This window comes from Danio rerio, chromosome 7 (assembly GCF_049306965.1).
Source record: "Danio rerio strain Tuebingen ecotype United States chromosome 7, GRCz12tu, whole genome shotgun sequence".
Taxonomy (NCBI): domain Eukaryota; kingdom Metazoa; phylum Chordata; class Actinopteri; order Cypriniformes; family Danionidae; genus Danio; species Danio rerio.
The window spans coordinates 70206187-70227332 of NC_133182.1; the positions used below are offsets into that span (position 1 = coordinate 70206187).

The 21146-nt window shown below is 39.2% G+C and overlaps 1 protein-coding gene across 1 annotated transcript in view; it reads right to left on the bottom strand.

Annotated features, from left to right (window-relative positions):
• Window positions 1–674: 674 nt before the first annotated feature.
• The window catches only part of mmp15b (matrix metallopeptidase 15b), a 75543-nt gene continuing 55071 nt past the window's right edge, over window positions 675–21146 (bottom strand). Inside the window, exons 7-10 of the mRNA XM_021467433.2 lie at window positions 16650–16788; window positions 11962–12112; window positions 10142–10260; window positions 675–9695 (exon numbers count right to left, since the gene is read on the bottom strand). Of these exons, the coding sequence (XP_021323108.1) occupies window positions 9226–9695; window positions 10142–10260; window positions 11962–12112; window positions 16650–16788 (879 nt within the window). The 3' untranslated portion in view covers window positions 675–9225. The remainder of the gene's footprint in view (window positions 9696–10141; window positions 10261–11961; window positions 12113–16649; window positions 16789–21146) is intronic.

Sequence of the window (21146 nt, forward strand, 5' to 3'; positions counted from 1 at the left end):
ACAGGAGCAAATTGTTTCAGCAACCTGAACTACAAACAAACTTCCATGTTTATCATCGCCTTTTAGACTATTATGAACTCGGAAGAAAGAATTACTCTTTAACAGAGCTTACATGTTGTCGTGAAGATTACAGACACAGATGAGAGGTTTGCACTGACTTGTTTTTGAACCCAAGTAAGGACTAATTATATGCTGTGTGTATTTTTTCTTCCATTAGTAACATATCGTAGACTGTAAGGGGTCTGTATGTGTTCATATATGTCGCATTTATTTATTTATTTTATATAATTGCAGACGGCTAGTTACAGTAGGCTATTTTGATCTGGAGTTACAATCAAATTATGTTCATAGAAAAAGTAGTAATAAGCATTTATAAAACAGGTATTTATGTGTATAAAGCATCTGTTTTGTGAAAAGTGCTTCTCATATCATATGTGAACGACCCGTGCAGCTTTACTGTTGAAATTTATTCGAGCAAGAATGACGTCGACTGAAATTTTCTGTCAAACACCCCGCCCACCAAAAAGGTACCCTTTGTAGTGGAAAAGCAAGCCTGATAAAGATGACCCGTACCGACCCGTACCTAACTGTACCAGTCAGTGGAAATGTAAATTGTATGTACTTTTTTAAACATCTTTGGATTTTTGTAAAGAACAAAACAAAAAAAAACAGACTTAGTTCTTACATTTTTTTATTTTTTTTATTACTGTTTACATGTCCAGCATGGATCGTTAAACACTCACAAGATGTGAACAAACACAAATGTATAAAATCCTCATTTTCTAATTAAGAAAATAATCAATAACACAAATCGGAATGTTATTAACAAGGTAAAATTCTAAAAAACAAAAAAACACAAAGGAAACGGTACTATTTACAATTTTGAAAATGACTGAATTAAAGATCTGGTTACAAGGTGAAAAATATGAACTGATAATTATAACCAAACTCAATTTCATTTTACCGTCATTAATAAAGGATGAGGTGTTTAAGAAAACTCTACAGCGCAGCTTTGTGCACAATAACAGCATTGCTTTAAACATTAATGGTTTGCTACTACTGTATATTTTGTCTGAACAGCATGTTTGTGTAAGGCTCATTATGTAAAGTGAGATTCCCTTTAAGACAGTGTGCATGCCCAAAATGCACCGTGCAATAATAGGACAGATTTTGAGTTCAAACCTTCCCCTACCACACAATGGTGCAGGCAAACGCAAACACACTGTCTCATTCTACACAGTTGAACACACATATTGTCTCAACCTTTTGTCTTCAGCAAGTCAGTAATGATTGAAGTACTGCAACGGGTTAATAATGGTGTGGATGGATGTTCTTAGAGGCACCTCTGATCAGAGCTCAAGTTTATATCAGGAGAATATACAGACACGCAAAGAGAAGTGTACTTCACTGTACAGTCCATTTGAGTGGTCAGTTTCCATTTGAAAAACCATCACTGCATAAAGTAGCAATCGTCCTGAGCTGTGTTTATGAGAACATTCACACTCAAAAGCCTTCTGAACAGAGGCTGTTGTTAGTATGCAATGTTAGTGTGAGCGCTGGTGGGAGGAAGCGCTGTGACCCTGGCTGAGGGCCCAGTCTATTTTCCTGTTGGCCAGAAGCAATGTGCAGGACAATAATGTAGCAAGATAGAGAGGGGCCATTGTTATAAGAGCCAGTCCTAAACTTGGCCAAGAGTTGATTCAAAGTGACACAGAACACATTATACATCTACAGTAACACATACTAACAAATAAACAGACCGTTTTGATTATTCGTCAGTCATTGTCTACCACAATCTTGTTTAATCACCCTTATCTCTGAAAACAAAACAGAAGAAGAAATAAAAAATCAGTGTAGGAACATAAATGTTTATGCAATCTAGACTAGTGCTTTTATACCCTTACTGCACTGGTACCATGGTACAGGGACTATATTTAATAAATGAACTATCATGACTAAACAAGTGGTACCAGTTCTCAGTGACTCAAAGAGTGTCAAATGGGACTTGTTACAAGGCGGGACGCATCCTTGGTGTATAAAGCACAAGTTCATCACTCAGACTACAAAAAGGATCCCAACAAGTATTGAGTAATCTGGCCACTAAGTTCCCCTAGAGCAGTGGTCACCCAACTTGGGGGGAGGAGGGGGTCCTGCAGAGTTTAGCCCCAACCCTTTCAGGCAGGTGTGTTGAGGCACGTTGAAGCTAAACTATGCAGGGACACTAAACCTCCAGGACAAAAATTGTGATCCCTGTCCTGGGGTGTCCAGTCCACTTTAGTTCCTATCTCACTTTAACTCTAAATCAAGGTCTGACTAGGCATACTATAAACTTTTAAACAGGTGTGGTGAGGCAAGTTTCAAATAAACTCTATATGGACACCTGACCTCAAGAACCAAGATAAGAGACCCCAGTCCTAGAGTGTTCAATCTTGCTCCTGTAGGGACACTGTCCAAAACATTTTAACTCCTACTCGAATTTAACACCTGAATCAAGGTCTAATTAGGCATAATATAAACTTTCAGATAGGTGTGTTAAGGCAAGCTGAAAAAAAACTCTATTGGGCCATCTGCCCTCCAGGACCAAGATTGGTGACCCCTGCCCTAGAGTGTCCAATTCTGCTCCTGTAGGGACACTGTCCAGAACATTTAAACTCCTGTTTATCTTAACACCTGAATCAAGGTCTAACTAGGCATACTATAAACTTTCAGACAGGTGTGTTGAGGCATGTTGGAAATAAATTCTGTAGGGACACCTGCCCTCTAGAACCAAGATTAGTGACCTCTGCCCTAGAGTGTCTAATCCTGCTCCTGTAGGGACACTGTCCAGAACAGTTCAACTCCTGTTATAATTTAACACCTGAATCAAGGTCTGACTAGACACATTATCAACTTTCAGACAGGTGTGTTGAGGCATGTTGGAAATAAATTCTGTAGGGACACCTGCCTTCCAGGACCAAGATTGGTGACCCCTGCCCTAGAGTGTCCAATCCTGCTCCTGTAGGGACACTGTCCAGAACATTTTACCTCCTATTTATCTTAACACCTGAATCAAGGTCTAACTAGGCATACTATAAACTTTTAGACAGGTGTGGTGAGGCAAGTTTCAAATAAACTCTATATGGACACCTGACCTCAAGAACCAAGATAAGAGACCCCAGTCCTAGAGTGTCCAATCCTGCTCCTGTAGGGACACTGTTCACAACATTTTAACTCCTACTCGAATTTAACACCTGAATCAAGGTCTAATTAGGCATACTATAAACTTTCAGATAGGTGTGTTGAGGCAAGTTGCAAAAAAACTCTGTTGGGCCATCTGCCCTTCAGGACCAAGATTGGTGACCCCTGCCCTAGAGTGTCTAATCCTGCTCCTGTAAGGACACTGTCCAGAACTGTTTAACTCCTATTCTAATTTAACACCTGAATCAAGTTCTGACTAGACACACTATAAACTTTCAGACAGGTGTTTTGAGGCATGTTGAAAATAAATTCTGTTGGGACACCTGCCCTCCAGGACCAAGATTGGTGACCCCTGCCCTAGAGTGTCCAATGCTGCTCCTGTAGGGATACTGTCCAGAACTGTTTAACTCCTGTTATAATTTAACACCTGAACCAAGGTCTGACTAGGGACACTATAAACTTTTAGACAGGTGCAAGCTGGAGCTAAACTCTGCAGGACATTGACTATTTTGCACACACTAACCTAATTTGTACAGGGGTGTAACTTACCACAAGAGACCGGTTCTCTGAAATGGAATAGTTTTTCCCACTGCATTTTGAAAGACTTTCATGTCTACATGACAACATTTTTAAAGTGATCCATGTTTGCACATCTGTAAAAAAACAGCCAACAAGCTGTAATACAAATACCAAGCTAGTATTTGGTGGCGTCACCTTTGTTAAATAGTACCTGTAGGGAAGTGACAATATGCTGTTGTCATGTAAATGGCCCCACAGACCAAGTAAACAACTAGGGCCATAATGCATTTGGTGTGAGATATTACTACAAGGTGCCAGCCTGCTTGTTAAATTCAGCGACATGACCACTATGGCCCTGTACCCCTCAGATCATGTAGTAGGACATGGCCAATAGGGACTTGTGCACATAGTGGGAGATATACAGAGTTATCAACTAGTGACCAAAGTTCCTCAAAGCAAACTGACATCATGAGATAACTAAAGGCCTTGGCTACTGTTGTCGGTCAGCTAAAGTCATTCGATCAAACATGAAGGGATGGGACTTCAAAGATGTTGGCCCATGGGCCTCAAGGAACCATGACCCTGCACTGAATGCCACGTTAAATAGCTATCCGATTGATGTAGATTATTTTGTGGTTAATGTACTTCAAAGAATTTCAACACATAAGCATCATAGCTGTGTCTAAAATTGGATAACATTTTACTTGAAGGGGTGTTTATAAGACCATAAGGCAACCTTTGTAATCATGATATGACACGTCTTGAATATGAATGAGATTTTTATGCTTGCTTATGACAACTGTCATTAAGTGTCATTTACTCAGTTGTGTCATTTTGCAAAAGTGATATTGTTTGAGATGTCTTTGTTATGACATCTTAACATAATCCCATACATCATTAACTGTGTTTGTCTTTGTCATGACAACAGAACTTGTTATAAAACTGTCATAAACATGATTGCCATGAGATCATGAACACCCGATTCAATTAAAGTGTTACTAAAAATGTATTATAATTGTACTACAGCATGTCCAAAATATCATGCTAATACCATAGAACTTAATAAATTATGGAAAAAGGAGTGTACGAATCAGACACACGGGGCTACAGTGGGTATAAGACAGGAATAAGGCCAACAGTAAGTGAGCCCCTGAGAGTGAGCATTTCAGAAATCTTTCAAGCCTGTTTATGTATTCCTCATTGATCTGGGCAAGTGGAGGAGAAGGTAGAGGGCGTCGGGGGAGGGACAGCAGAGCTTTTATGTCTGATTAACTCTCCTCCAAATCTCCCCGGACGACAGGAGCACTGTGAGGAGGGGGGGATCGCCTGGCAACGGCATTTGGTGGGATTCATCAGTGACAGCATTCCGATCATGACTGTCCTGTTTCTCCTCTACTCTTCCAATAATATTTATCAAAGTGCTTTCTGCTCTACGTTGTCTGACAGGACAATATTTATAATACCACTCACTTTCGTTCTCGCCTCACTCTACCTCTAGCACTAAGAAAAGAGAAACTCTGTCACTGATTGTAAAGGGTCTATGACTGGGCACTTTAAAAAGTGGGGTCAGTATTATTATTATTAATGCCTTCTATGTCTTTACTGTCTTTACCTAGGTTAGACACCAGACCAAGCAAACACAAACCAACCAGACAGCATTATAGCTTACAATGTTAGGAAACTTGCTTTGCCTACTAGACCACATTAGCGTGAAAAAGTCGTGAATGAAACAAGGACCCTGTTTCCACTGCTGGTCGAGGAATGCACTCCAAAAATAACTGGCAGTGGATCCTGGTAATGTGGGCCACGGGACTGTGTGCCAGCAAGCTCTCATTTAGGGATACTACTGCTTAGCATGCTATCTACCAAGCGGTTCAAGCTAAAGCTAAAAATACACTCTACGCAAGTATGCTAACACAAATGTGAATGCTACAACAAAATGCATATTCCTGTCTGATAGATTTAACATGCAATCTTCCTCAAACCTTCCTCAAACGTAAGATGAGGTCATGAAGTTTGAATGTCAAGTATCATTAAATGTTTTCTGGTAGCTAGCAATGAACAGTTTAACCAAAACTTGCTTAGCAAGACTGTCTTCAAATTGTACAACACAGAAATCTGATATATGGCAATGTGTGCAAATTACATACATGACATAGGCTACAAGTTTATATTTAGATTTCCAAAATATTTTGTAATACAGTGGCCCCTCGTTATTCACGGGAGATATGTCCTAAAAACATCCCTGCAATTTTTACAAGTATTATAGATGTTTTAAGGCTGTAAAACCCCTCGCTACGCACTTTATACACTTTTCTCAGACAGGCATTAGCATTTTCATACTTTTCTCTCGTTTAAACACTCTCAAAGTTCAAACATCATAGAAAAATAAGTCCAGTATTATAAAATGAAACCAAAGATCAAAACCATTTGATCTTCATTTATTTATTCAGTAATGGCAGCCTACAGCCGCGTAACTTCTACCTTCCTTTAGCATGTCTAGAACTTTTTGTGTGATGGTTAGCATCTTCCTTTTGGCTGCTACCGCAAGTGCCTTTGACGGTGCAGAACATTTCGTCGACATTGTGGGGAGAAAACTTGAAAACATACAGTACAGAGCTTCAGAGTCACACTGCTAGTGATCGAACATTTGTGTAAATTTGGCAAGCTGCACACATTCAGTACTGTACAGGAGACACGGCACGGAGAAGATTGATTGACAATGGTCTACAGCCAATCAGGATGTAGAACACAATGCGCTAATCAGGGCACAGAACACACTGCGCTGTAAAAAAAAAGCACGTCAAATTACACAAAAAAAGTCTGCGAAGCTGCGAAAAGTGAACCACGTTATAGTGAGGGATCACTCTACTGCAAGATGGCTGCTTTCATATTTTTTTTCAAATTATATGTTAAAAAATATTAGCCATAATATTATATATGTTCATATATGGCCATACACACATATATAAACTTAAACTGAATACATGATTATATCTAATTGAACATATTTTGTATGTTCAAAAATATATGAAATGTTCATATTTTGTACATACATCGTACATGTAGTTGAATACATAACTCCAATGGCTAAAAAAAACAAAAAAATCAACTATTTTTGCAACCAATGTTGCATATACGATATATCCTTTATAAATGTGAAATCCAAATATGAACTTGTATAATATATATGTAATTTGCATATATTTCCATGTATCAGATTTTTATGTGGGGTAGCTGCCTGTTAATAACTGAATTTCAAGCCTGTTTGTGAGTGAATTTATATATTCACGCAATTATACTCAATAGCGCCACTTGTGGCAAGCTTGTGAATGCAATGCAGGTAACTAAAGGGGGGAACTAAATCATTCACATACTTGCGTATGAGTACGTTCAGCCTTTCAAAAGAATTTTGCAATTGGTCTATCTCAATCCTGTCTGTTTTATACACCCCCGCCCCTAAAATACCATGATCCCTGTAATACAATCCTCTTCACACTTGTACTAACATCATAAGCGCTTTTGCCAGGACTTAAGATATAATGTTTCTACATCTTAACCCTTTCCTTTTGAACTCACAGTTGTCCCTACTTCTTTCCCTCTTGTCCCAGAGCCAACTCAGTCGATGACAGTGGTATATCTTTGGTAGGGAGAGGTTTGGGTTGGGGTAGAAGGAAGTAAGGGAATGGTTTCACCCCCCACTGTTTTTAAAATTAGCTTTATAGCATTCACTAAATCAGCGGACCTCTACTAAGGGTTTTATTTATAATTGGGCCCCAAGATGTTCTCATAAGTGTATTTTACTGCGTTTACAATTGGTGTACGCAAGTGGTATGCATTTTATAGTTCTATTTTTTCATATTTTGATTTGATTGAACTGTAATATAAATGTCCACTCAGCAAATTGTTCAAGTTTTTCAAACCCCCTAAATAAAAGTAACCTCAAACAATAAAAAATATAGATATAATCGGCAGAGTTTTGAAACAAAAAGCACACCAGCTTGCAAAAAAAGTAATCAAGAGGGCTTTACAAATATGGGCTGAACCCATAAAAAAGATTTGCCTGGCAGGACCAAGGCACAGTTGTTAAAACAAGGGCCAATAAAAAATGTTATGATCAAACAAGGTAAGCAAACTGAAGGCAAAAGTCCCTATTTTATGACACCAAAACAAATAGCAGGTATAATTAAATCAAGTGGTTGAATAACCAAGTCCAGTTGCTTGTGACTTGACTTAAAATGGTAAATAAAGTAATTTAATCAGCAAGAACATAAAATATTTTGCTTAAAAAACCCTAACCAATTAATCCAGTTTTTTAAAAAATATCTTAAAACATCCTGTTTAATTTCAGGTTTAAATAATATTTTAAATGCCAGACTTTCTATGTGGACATTTAAACCCCACTACAGTATATACAGCAACAAATAATGAACAAGTTATGATGCAATTGGCCACTGATGACTTATGACTTGCCCTGTCAGTTGGAAAACAAGTCCTGAGAAAAGGTAACCGGATGCAGAAAATATCCTCAACTTTCACTTTTTGCAAGTGTAACCCAGCGGTCCTACTGCACCCATCCCGTTCTGAGCTGGGATCAAACTGACAATTCTTTGTATGGGTTGCTCTAACAAGGAGGCTAAAGACAATGGCCTCTAGAACACCTATAGAGGTCAGAGGAGTGAGGTTTACGGACATAGCACTTCGCTAGCTGGCCTCCGTTACAATCAGTCCCCTAAACCTCACTACCATCCCGGATGAGCCCCCAAGTGTAACCCACCGGTCCTACTGCACCCAACCTGGTCTGAGCTGGGATCACACCGGCGATTCTTTGTATGGGAGTCCGTTGCTCTAACAAGGAGGCTAAAAACCATGGCCTCTAGTGCCTGTCGTTAGAGCACTTTTGAGGTAAGAGAAGTGAGGTTTACTTGCACAGCACTTCTCTAGCTGCCTTCCGTTACACTCACCCCCCTAAACCTCACTTCCATCCCGGACGAGCCCCCACATGTAACCCAACAGTCCTATTGCACTCAACCCACTGTGAGCTGGGATCGAAACGGCAAAGCCGTGGATGGGCGTCAGTTGCTCTAACAAGGAGGCATAAGACCATGGCCTCTAGCGTCTGTTGCTAGAGCAGCTTTTGAGGTCAGAGGAGTGATGTTTACCTGCATAGCACTTTGCTAGCTAGCCTCCGTTACACAAGACTTCCCATTCTTGTACGTTATAATTGGAGATCAAGATTGTGGCATCTTAAAGACTGCAATGAAGATAAACCCACAAACAACTGATTGAAAAATTCAAAAAAATATATTAAAAAAGTAAAATAAAAACAAAATCAATGTGCAAACTTTCTAATATAAATAGACTAGTCAAGATGTTAGGAGAGCACCATGGGAAAGGAAAAGAAGGGTGAACATGAACATGTGAGTGTGTATCAGTATATGTATATGTGTGTATGTATTTTGTGTGTGCAAAGTTTTTAGATGATTGAATTAAAAAGGCAGAACCAGGATCCCAGGTCATTCCCAGAGGTTAAACCCAGTCCTGGAATGATCGTCTGCAGTAAACTAAATACTTGGGCGCTCCTTTCCTCTGTAGCGTGTTAATGATAGCGTAGATCAATCCCAAGATGCACAGCACCAGGACCAGGGGTACCGTCACCATGATGATGTTCATAGTGCGCTCCGTCTCATCTATCTTCAGAACCACATCCACCTCATTGGTTTTCTCCTCCGTTTCTTCTTTAGAGTCAGCGTCATTGGTGTTGTCTCTCTCTTTGTCCTTGTCTTTGTCCTTGTCTTTGTCTCGGCCAGCGTCTGGATTGAAGGGTGGCCGATCGGGCCACTTGCGTCCCTGGTCCACATCAGTGTCTCTGTCAGGATCGAGGTCCACATTACAGCCCATGAAGTCTCTAAGAATGGATTTTGGGTAGCCCGGCTCGCTTGTCATTCTGTGATTGTCAAATTTCCAGTATTTTGCACCCTTGTAGAAGTATGTGTAGGCTATTTCAGAGACAAAAAAGTGAAAAATTAGGCAACGGCATTACTTTAGGCATTACTTAGGCCCAATCCCAATTCTACCCCTCAGCCCTTCCCCTTACCCCTACCCTTCGTTTTGCGCGTGCACGCCAAGGGGTAAGGTTGTCCCAATTCTCTTTAGCTTGAAGGCGTAGGGCTAAGGGGAAGGGGTGAATAGCCCTTTGAACGAAGATTTTTAGATTGAAATCTAAGTTATTATCTGTATCTGTTATCGATAGCATGTCATAGATCCTTTTAACCATTTTAAACCAGGTACATTCCTTTAATGAGAAAGGGCTTTTAGTGATATAAGTGATTCCTGATAATATCGCATTATTTCCTCAAATCACATTTCATACATTCTCTCACTTCCTTTGTTCTAGTATTTGATTGATGGTACATTAAGGAGACAGGCTGTTGGACTCACTCACCTCCATCATCGCTGAGAAAAGCCCCTTTGGGAGACGACGGCACAGAAGTGCCCCACACACTAATTGGTTTAGGGTAGTCCTGATCTGCGGCTCTGTCCTGCTCATTAAAGCGCCAGTACCTGTAGTTTATCAAACAAAAATCATTGCAAATCATTTTGACTTTCCTCAATGCAGACATTTCAGCAACAGCACAGTATCCCTATATATACGCATGATATTAACACTGAAATCACTCAAACCACTTTCAGGGTGATCACTTTGCTTTTACAGTGCTCAGCATATATGAGTACAACCCTCACAAATCACTCATTTAAATTAGTATTTTCTATAGGAACCTTTACTATATTATATTTGTGCGTTGATTAGTCATTCTGAATGCAAATCTGGAGCTAAACTAACAAAATAATGTATGATAACGGTGCAAAATAAGTACACTTAAATTGATATATGAGGATAAAAATTTCAATCAAAATAAATAAAAAGAGGCAAACTCAAGAGAAACTATTTTTTTTTTAATTCTGTTGAAATTGTGTAGTTTGTCATTTTTTCTTCCAATATTTCACATGAATTTAAATGCATTATCTTAATGTTTTTAAAGATGTTTGTTGGCTAAAATATTATTTAAATAAATATATTCATTTAAAATCTGTTTAAATGGCACCAAAATATATTACCTATATTCACTAAGAAATTGCTAAAAATATTCATTTTCAAAATGGGGTGTACATTATTTCACAAAAATCGTTCATTCCAGTCTTAAGAGCACCAAATAATAACTTGACTTCTAATCGATCACTTGGAAAAGTGGCAGAAGGTAGATTTTTCTGGTGAATCATCTGTTGAACTGCATCCCGATCATCACAAACACTGCAGAAGACCTACTGGATCCAGCATGGACCCAAGATTCCTACAGAATCAGTCAAGTTTGGTAAAGGAAAAATCAAGGTTTGGGGTTACATTCAGTTTTGGGGCGATTGGCCAGCCCAGTCATCAGACATGAATTTTATTGAGCATGTCTGGGGTAAGATGAAGGAGGAAGCATTGAAGATGAATCCAAAGAATCTTGATGAACTTTGGGAGTCCTGCAAGAAAGCTTTCTTTGCCATGTCCTATTTAAATAAATATAAATCAAAGCATGATCCTATTTTATTTTGGTAAAATAAGCCTAATCTAAAGGCCTTTGCCTTTCATATAAGCCACTTCTGTTACCAAATGATCAACTAGAAGTCACATTATTATTTGTTGTTCCTAAAAAACGGATAGGGGACAAGAATATGTCAGGTAGTGTACTTAATTATGTTGAGCACTGTATATCATAAATGCAAAAGCAATTCAAAACACTGAAGTAAAGCCAATTTAATAGTTCTAAACAGTACCAGCTATAGTAGGTAAGACTTTTAAATAAATAAAAAATAAATAAATAAACAAACAAACAAACAAACAAAAAATTTAATAAATAAATAAAACCAAAATAAATAATCAAGATTTTAATGTTGCAACATGCTGCAGAAAAAATATATTATTTCTTACCTTGAATGTACGTATCTATATCATAGTTAAATCTTTATAAATGAAATCTTAATCTCTAAAATATTTATGCAATTATATTTCAAGAAGAAACTATTATTAGTAGTAGTAGAATTCACATATTTGAGGGTCGAATAAAATTGCTTCATGAAATTATCATTTGTGTCAGAAGTTAAGGTCTGTTGTAAACGGGGTCAGTAAGATATCTCAAGCAACAACAAAACAACTTGAGGTCAATAACTAGACATTAAACATTACAGGCAGAATTCTTGTTGTACATAAAATCGCCTCACCAGTCTCCTTTGAAGAAGTAAGTGAAGCCAGAAGGCTCCCACCAGATGGCTGTATCTATTTTGTCATACGGGATGTCTCTGCCATAGTCCATCAGCTCTTGAGGGTAACCGGACTCCAGGTTGGCTTCCCTGAACAACCAGTACTGACTTCCTACAGGTGGAGGGTCGCAGAGAGAAAGAAAGAGGATGTAGTGACAGGCTGATACTGTTTATGTGTGAATTCTGAGTGTTTTAACCTGGAAAAAGCTTGTTTTATTTCTCACGGTGCACTGAAATAAATGATTCATTGGATTTACAATTTTTTGCAAACCATTTATATTGGCTAAATTTAAACAAACAAATAAAGTTGAACATAGTACATTTAATTTGTTTGTTTAAATTCAGCCCATTTAAATATATTACCTTAAGAAAATCCAATGAATCATCTTTTTCAGTGTGGTTGGTCTGCATCAGTTGCATACATTAGTTATTGTTTTCTTAATTATGTTGTTATTTTCATTCATTCATTTTCTTTTCGGCTTAGTCCCTTTATTAATCTGGGGTTGTCAAAGCGGAATAAACCACCAATTTATCCAGCATATGTTTTACGCAGCAGACGCCCTTCCAGCTGCAACCCCTCTCTGGGAAACCCCCATACACTTATTTATATACACTTCAGACAATTTAGCCTACCCAATTCACCTGTGCCGCATGTCTTTGGACTTGTGGGGGAAACCGGAGCACCCGGAGGAAACCCACACAAGCACGGGAGAACATGCAAGCTCAGAAATGCCAACTGACCCAGGCAAAGCTCGAACCAGCAACCTTCTTGCTCTAAGGCGACAGCACTACCTACTGAGCCACCGTGTCGCCGCTGTTACATTCAATGAGTGTATATGTTTGATAAAGGTTAGAAGACCGAAACGTTACAGCTAGGTTCTTCTCTAAGGAAGTTGATACTCCACCCAGTTTAGAGCATCATTATGGGCATTTTCCGTTATCACTAACGTGGTTCAAGCGATGGATCTGCGACAGAGAAACTATGGGTTTTGATAAACAATCGTCACTACATCATTCATTTCCCAAACGATGCATCGTACTATGATAGTTCAGCCACAGCTATGATAATTCAAATAAGTTGTTGTTTGGAAAACCCACCCCTGATCCATAGTAGGAACAAAAAATAGTATAAAACTGAAAGGCAGTTTTTTTTTTTCCAAGTGTTTCTTTCTTTGTGTTAAGAATAAGAAGTAAACTCAACAGGTTTTGAACAAGTGGAGGATGAGTAAATGAGTATGAGTAAATAAAAATAATTTTTTTTCTTGGGTGTACTATCCCTTTAAACATCTGTTGAATTACTTCAACAAAAGAATATATATGAGCAACGTTGGAGCTCCCAACAGGTCTATCTTATTATTAAAAGTTATTTTTTAACTTTGATTATTGCACTCCATTCATTTATAATTAGAATGCAGCACATTGGTGTAGCTGAAGTCTTTAAAATCAGCCATGTTTTGGAAAAACTAACAAATTAGGTTAAAAAAATAATAACTTCAAAAGTTTCAAAGATGGATGTGAAAAAGTGAGCAGAGGTTGAAAACAATGGTAAGGAAGTAGAAAAGACAAGAAGTGGGAGGCCGGTGGGTAACAAGATTTCATGGTGCACGTACAGGGACTTTCCAACCTTTAACACAGTCACAGAATCTCCAGCCCTGAACCACAGGTTTGTGTTTATTCTTTATTATAACACACTACAACACTGCAAATGATGCACCAACAATGTGGGTTTGGTTCGACTTCCGAAATATTTCTCCATTGCATGGAGCTGTTGCAGGAACATTGAGATAAGCTTGAGAGATTTTAATATTTTACAGAATGGCAGACACCGAGGCACCATCCTCATAGACCCTTTTGAATCAGTGGGCCCTTTTCCAAGTCCAACCATTGCTGTTCGCATCTGGTAGAACCGCTAGCTGACGCAATGGCCTCGCCTCACAAAGAACAGATGTTGCTCCCCAAGATTTTTGGTGGCTCGGTTTTCTCCAATGGCACAAATCCAAATTGAAAAGGGCCTTGCCAATGACATCACTTGCCCTACATGGGCTTCGTGGGAGCAAGCTTTCCTCAAGTGCAACAAATATGCATTCACCTCCACAGAAACTCTCACTATTAAAATATTAGATATTAATCAGTAGTTTTTCAGAAGTTCATATGGTGGCCGAGAGAGCTCAAACGCGTTGCAAGTTAAAAAAAACACTACAAAGAGCACAGGCCACAGCAGAAATGTAGCGGAGACCCCAAAAATGTACAAATCTAGCTGGTTCCTGTTTAGAGTCAGATGTGTTGTTGGAGATCTGAGAGGTGAGTTTTTTTTTAAATTTTAAGTTCCTGGTCGTACGGTTTCTTGTTGCAGGTTGCTGACAACACTACAGACTGTAAACAGGAAACAGCAAGGTTTGTCACTTTTGGGGGTCCCTTGACCCATTTCTGTGTCTGTGTTAGCATGTTTTGTGAGAATTTGCCTACATATTTGTTGTCAAATTGATGAATGTGTTAAAGTGATGATACATGGGGTAACTTTTAGAGCAATTATGCTACTTTTAGTTTGATTGAAGAATGGTCAGCAAAAGTGAATAAGGATCCCTTAGACTAGTCATCTGCAAGTTTTTGAGATTCTCCAGTAAGATTGCTATAAGTGAATCACGTGACTGGCTTGGACCAATCAGAAAAATGAAAACAGGATGGCGTTTCTATAGCGGCAGTGGAGTAAAGAAAACCGCATGAACCCATAACTTATTCAGCTTAGTTGTCATGTGTCAACACACAACAGGGTTTTTATCTAATTTAAAGCTTACCGTGCCAACAGTTGTCCAATTCAAAGGGGATTTAGCTTCCTTATATACTTTTGTGTAGGTTTAAAGTTTTGGTGTGATTGTCTTCTGCTTCCTTGTCGTGCATTTATTATTATTATTATTATTATTATTATTATTATTATTTGGTAAGCTTTACCACCTGCTTTGAATGTTATCACTCTATTGAATAAGCTTTGTCAGTGGTTATCAGCTGATAGACATGGGCCAGTAAGGGCCTTCTGCCCATACTGGTTGGCTCAGAAAGCTGTAATGATCCATCCACATGGTTAATCAGTTATACTAATAGAGAAGACTCTAGATGTAGATTTGTTTTTATATTACTTTGACGGTTGGGTTTAGGGTTGGGGTAGGGGTAGATGTTAATCTAATACATTTAATGCAAAATTTAATAAGTAATATAAATAATTCTTGTTATTTTCCGGCCGCTGCTCTTATGGGATCTATAGCTGATTAACCATGTGGATAGATCATAGTCTTTTGAGCTTTAAAGTAACTTTGAACATGGCATGGTTGTTGATGCCAGACGGGCTGGTTTAAGTATTTCACAAACTGCTGAACTACTGGATTTTCGAGCAGAACCATCTCTGGGGTTTACAGAGAATGGTCTGAAAAAGAAAAAATATTCAGTGAGCGGCAGGGAGGTCAGAGGAGAATGGCCAGACTGGTTCCAGCTGATAGAAAGGCAACAGTAACTCAAACAACCACAATCGAGGTACGCCGAATAGCATCTCTGAATGCACAACACATCAAACCTTGAGGCAGATGGGCTACAGCAGCAGAAGACCACACCGGGTGCCACTCTTGTCAGCTAAGAACAGGAAACTGAAGCTACAATTCACACAGGCTCACCAAAATTGGACAATAGAAGATTGGATATACGTTGCCTGGTCTGATGAGTCTCAGTTTCTGCTGGGACTTTCTTATGGTAGGGCCAGAATTTGCAGTCAACAACAAGAAAGCATGGATCCATCCCACCTTATATCAATGATTCAGGCTAATGGTGGTGGTGTAATGGTGTGGGGAATATTTTCTTGGCACACTTTGGACCCATTATTACCAATCGAGCATCATGTCAATGCCACAGCCTACCTGAGTATTGTTGCTGACCATGTCCATCCCTTTATGACAACAGTGTACCCATCTTCTGAAGGCTACTTCCAGCAGGATAACGCCCATGTCATAAAGCACAAATCATCTCATACTGGTTTCTTGAACATGACAATGAGTTCACTGTACTTAAATGGCCTCCAAAGTCACCAGAACTCAATCCAATTGAGCACTTTGGGGATGTGGTGGAATGGGAGATTTGCATCATGGATGTGCAAATGAAGTGGCCGGTGAGTGTAAGTAGAATGGCTTACGTCATATTATTTTAATTATATTTGCAGCCATTAGGTTATTTACATGTTTTCGTAAGCAGAATCTAATCATGTCTTCGAAATAAGAACCTATTTATAACAGTTTAGGTATTTACTGGGATTTGCTTCTTCTCAAAATTTATAGTCAATCTTCAGAACTATACAGCTTCAAATTAAATGCTCCATTCACCTTAAATCCATATATAAACCCAAAAAAGCCATGTCATTGAAACCCTACCTGTAAAATCCATCAGACTAGCACATTAGCGGCTGAGGGAAATCAAGGACGCTTCCTGTACTAAATGACAAACGTGGAAATAGATGGCTTGTTCTAATGTAAAAAGCACTTCAACGTGATGTAACGCTGCCAGCCTGGGTAATAATTCCTCTCGCGGATATAACATTTTTATGGTCTATATTAACTTTTAGCAGCACTGAGCTATATCAGTTTTCAAGTGCAGTCAGAAAGGGGGAATACCTTTGAAAAACACAAATCGCCCATCATGCCTCTCATATGCGGCGTCGATGTCTCCTGGCAGACCCCTCCAGAAGTGTCCGATAGGCATGGGGTAATTATCCAGCACTCTGTTCCTCCGCACTCTCCAGAACCAGCGACCCTGAGGAGACAATATGAGATGAATCAGCGACTGGACGATGATGCGTGTGTATTTCTGTCCTAACGGTGCTCAGGTTTATTAGCAGTCTCTCAACCCTCAGCTGATATGTGTACTGCCAAGATTATGAGGGTTTCTGGTGCTCCTCCAGACAAAAAAAAGGTTTTTCTCTAGACTTCTAAGCTTACAAACTTCCCTAAACATTCTCCTAACCATCAACAATTAACTGAAAGATAATCAGATTACAGTTTTTTAAGGGTTAGCTCACCAAAAAATGAAAACTCGATTATTAATTACTTGCCTTTGTGTAGTTTCAATCCTCTAAGACCAATGACTTTAAATTTGAATAGATGCATTATATGTATTTAACTCGAGCTGATCAAAGGCAACTGTAACTCAAATAACCAGTTGTTACAACCGAGGTGTGTAGAAGAGCATCTCTGAATGCACAACACATCAAACCTTGAGGCAGATGGGCTACAGCAGCAAAAGACCACACCGGGTGCCACTCCTTTCAGCTAAGAACGCGAAACTGAGGCTACAAATCGAACAGGCTCACCAGAATAGGACAATAGAAGATTGGAAAAGCGTTGCGTGGTTTGATGAGTCTCAATTTCTGCTGGGACATTCATCAACACCATGAAAGCATGGATCCATCCTGCCTTGTATCAACGGTTCAGGCTGGTGGTGGTGGTGTAATGGTGTAAGCGATATTTTCTCTGCACACTTTGAGCTTATTAGTACCAATTGAGCATCATGTCAACGCCACAGCCTACTTGAGTATTGATGCTGCATGTCCACCCATTTCAAGAGTTCACACTTAGCTGATGATTTATAAAAGCTTGTTTGGCATGCTGTCCCGGGACAGAGCCCTAAGCTCAAGGGATCCTCGAGCCCGGGGCTTCCTCCTGTTGGCAGAGCGAGAGGGGAGCCTTTGTTTCTTCCAAACGAAGATAAAATGAACTGAAAACTGTAGTTATTTATAGTAGCTTAGGGCTTATTTGATTGGAAGATAGTGATTAGCAAATACGGGACCGGCCGTAATAAATCATAAGCATGTGATCCTCTGGAAATTAGTTTATGAATAAACTTCACTTATGACAACAGTGTACCCATCTTCTGATGGCTACTTCCAGCAGGATAACACGCCACGTCATTAAGCGCGAATCATCTCAGACTGGTTTCTTGATCATGACAATAAGTTCACTGCACTCAAATGGCTTCCACAGTCACCAGATCTCAATCCGAGATTTAGTTAAAATGTAATTTTTTTAAATACACAAAATTTAATTTAATGTATTATAATGTATGATGTATATATTTAAGGTACATATTCAAATGTAAAATAACCAGTGTGCAGCATCCAGGACAGCCACAGGACAACGGTGCCAATGCGCTTACCACACAGCAGCTATTGGTGGAGTGAAGAGACAGCCAATTCGGTGGATGGGAATGATTGGGAGGCCATGATCGTAAAGGCTGATTGAGGGACTTTAGGTTACACCCCTACTCTTTACGAGAAGTGCCATGGGACTTTTTAATGACCACAGAGCATCAGGACCTCGGTTTAACGTCTCATCCGAAAGACGGTGCTCACTGACAGTATAGTGTCCCCTTCACTTTTTACTGGGGCATTAGGACTTATATATATATATATATATATATATATATATATATATATATATATATATATATATATATATATATATATAAAATATATATATTAATATTGAGCACCCCCTGCTTATGCCAATCTTCAGTATCACATGGTCTTAAATCATTTTAATATGATGATCTGATGCCCAAAAAACATTTCTCACATCATCAATGCTGAAAACAGAACTGCAGTTTCATATTTTTTTGTGAAGATTTACTTTATAGATCGTGATTTGCCACGCTTTCCTATTTCTGACTGCTTCTTTCAGTTGTTCCATGTTCAAGTTCGTGTCAGTCTTGCTTGTGTCCAGCCATCGTGTTCTCTGACGCTCTTTTCTTCTCGATCCACTCACTGCACCGAGCATTAAAGCTGTTTCCATGAAGTTGGCTCGCATGATATTGAAAAGAACGAGAGCCGCTGCTTGGTGATTTTGCCCTCTAGTGGTATATTTTGTTTGACACGCTCCAGGATCGTTTTGTTTGTGATCCTCGCCGTCCATGGGATGTGCATCATTCGCCTCACAATTCGAAAGCATCGATCTTCCTTCTGTCTTTTTTTCTTGAGTATCCAGCTCTCACATGCATACATGGAGATTGGGAAAATGATGGCATTGATTATTCTGATCTTTGTTATGCTGATCTCTTTACTTTTCCATACTTTCGCCATTCTTCCATCTGATCGTGTATTTTATGTATGTTTGCACACACACACACACGCACGCACGCACGCACGCACGCACGCACGCACGCACGCACGCACACACACACACACACACACACACACACACACACACACACACACACACACACACACACAGTGTATCCTCTACACTCAGTCTGGCTGAGTGTTCCAAACCAAGCCCAAATTAAAACCAGAGCTGATTCTGTGGCCAGCACACTCTAAATTTATCCCACTTTCTACCTACACACTCTTCAAGAAAAGCACTACACACACACATTGAAAGAGAATGTAGCACACACCTTGTTTTTACATAAATGAAAACAGTCATGAAGAAACTTGTATGTTTTTTTTTTTTTTTTACAGAGAGGAAGGCCCAATCCTGGCCTTTTATACTGTACACAGTTCATGTACTGTAAAATCCTGCAGGGTGGCCCTTCACTCAAGGGCATTTGATTGCTGTCTAATGGATAACTTACAGTAACTACTGAGATCTGTTAAACAGTAACACCTGTTGGAAAAACACATTCAGATTTACTTAAATAACCTTTCCCCTTGCTTACCATTCAACTCAGGCTCATTCTGATTAAGTACCCAATATACATTTCTAAAGAGAGCAAAATATGTCCCAGGACGTCAAATCTCTCTCGTGATTGCCACTTGCGCCTGCTGTTCCCGTGTAAATCCACCACAGGCCGATCGCGACGGAATGATTTACTGACTGACCCCTAAACCCAACCGATAGTGTTTTAAAAAGCACCGATTGACCAGCGCCCACCCACTTTCCTAAGCCCAAACGCAGTGTTTTAAAAAGCAATCCAGAAAAAAAAGCCACCTGATTTTGTACCACATTTTCTGATATGACCACATTCTCACCCTGTTATTTACTCGGTTATGAATGAAAAGTAAATAATGTCTCAAGTCCGTCGACGTACATGTCGAGCTACCAGACAAACTGGTAACAGCAGAAAAGTCATCCACATGGAGGTAAGCAATCAGCTGGTAAGCGTGAAAAGGAATGGCATCAAACCGCCCCGAAGCATTCGTTTTAAAGATGAAATGCAGCCATACGTACTTCTGGCTACACAATTCATGATCTCCAGAAATGTATACAGGGCTACATTTTCAGAATGAGTCTACAGAAAGTTGTCATCATTAGTACAAATGTGCTGTGGCAAGGTTATAATAGTTATCGCTGCATAGTATTTTTTTGTTTGTGGATATTGCCATATGTTTCCATGCAAAAGATAATAAAATTGTTTGTTTAGCAATGATACATCTAAATGATCAAAAGTGACATTAAACTCCTTAAATAATAGTTTTACACATTTATAATGTCAATTTTATTTCAAATAAATGTTTTTTTTTTCTTCAATTATTCATTGATAAAAACACCATAACTTTTCAAGATTTAGAATTATTTATTCATTCATTCATTAATGCATTCATTCATTCATTTACTTTTCAGCTTAGTACCTTTATTTATTAGCGGAATGAACAGCCAACTTATCCAGCATATGTTGGACTGTGGGGGAAACTGGAGCACCCGAAGGAAACTCATGCGAACACGGGAAGAACATGCAAACTCTATACAGAAATGTCAACTGACCCACCCGAGGCAAAAAACAAGTGACCTTCTTGCTGTGAGGCGATCGTGCTACTCACTGCGCCACTGTGACAACTTATATTAAGGTTCATTTTAGTGTATTAATTTATTGGCTCACATCAAGAAGATCACTGGTTCCAGTTTCCCCCACAGTCTAAAGACATGAGCTGTAGGTGAATTGAACAAACTAAACTGGTCGTAGTGTATGTGTGTGAATGAGTGTTTATGGATGTTTTTCCCTGTCCTGGGATGCAGCTGAAAGGGCATCCACTGTGTAAAACATATGCTGGATAAGTTGCCGGTTCATTCCGCTGTGGTGTCCCCTGATGAATAAACCCCGCAGGCACACATCATAAGACATTAATATTAGGTTAGATTTAGGTCATGACGTCAGGTGACCAAAACTCAATGCCTAGCCAG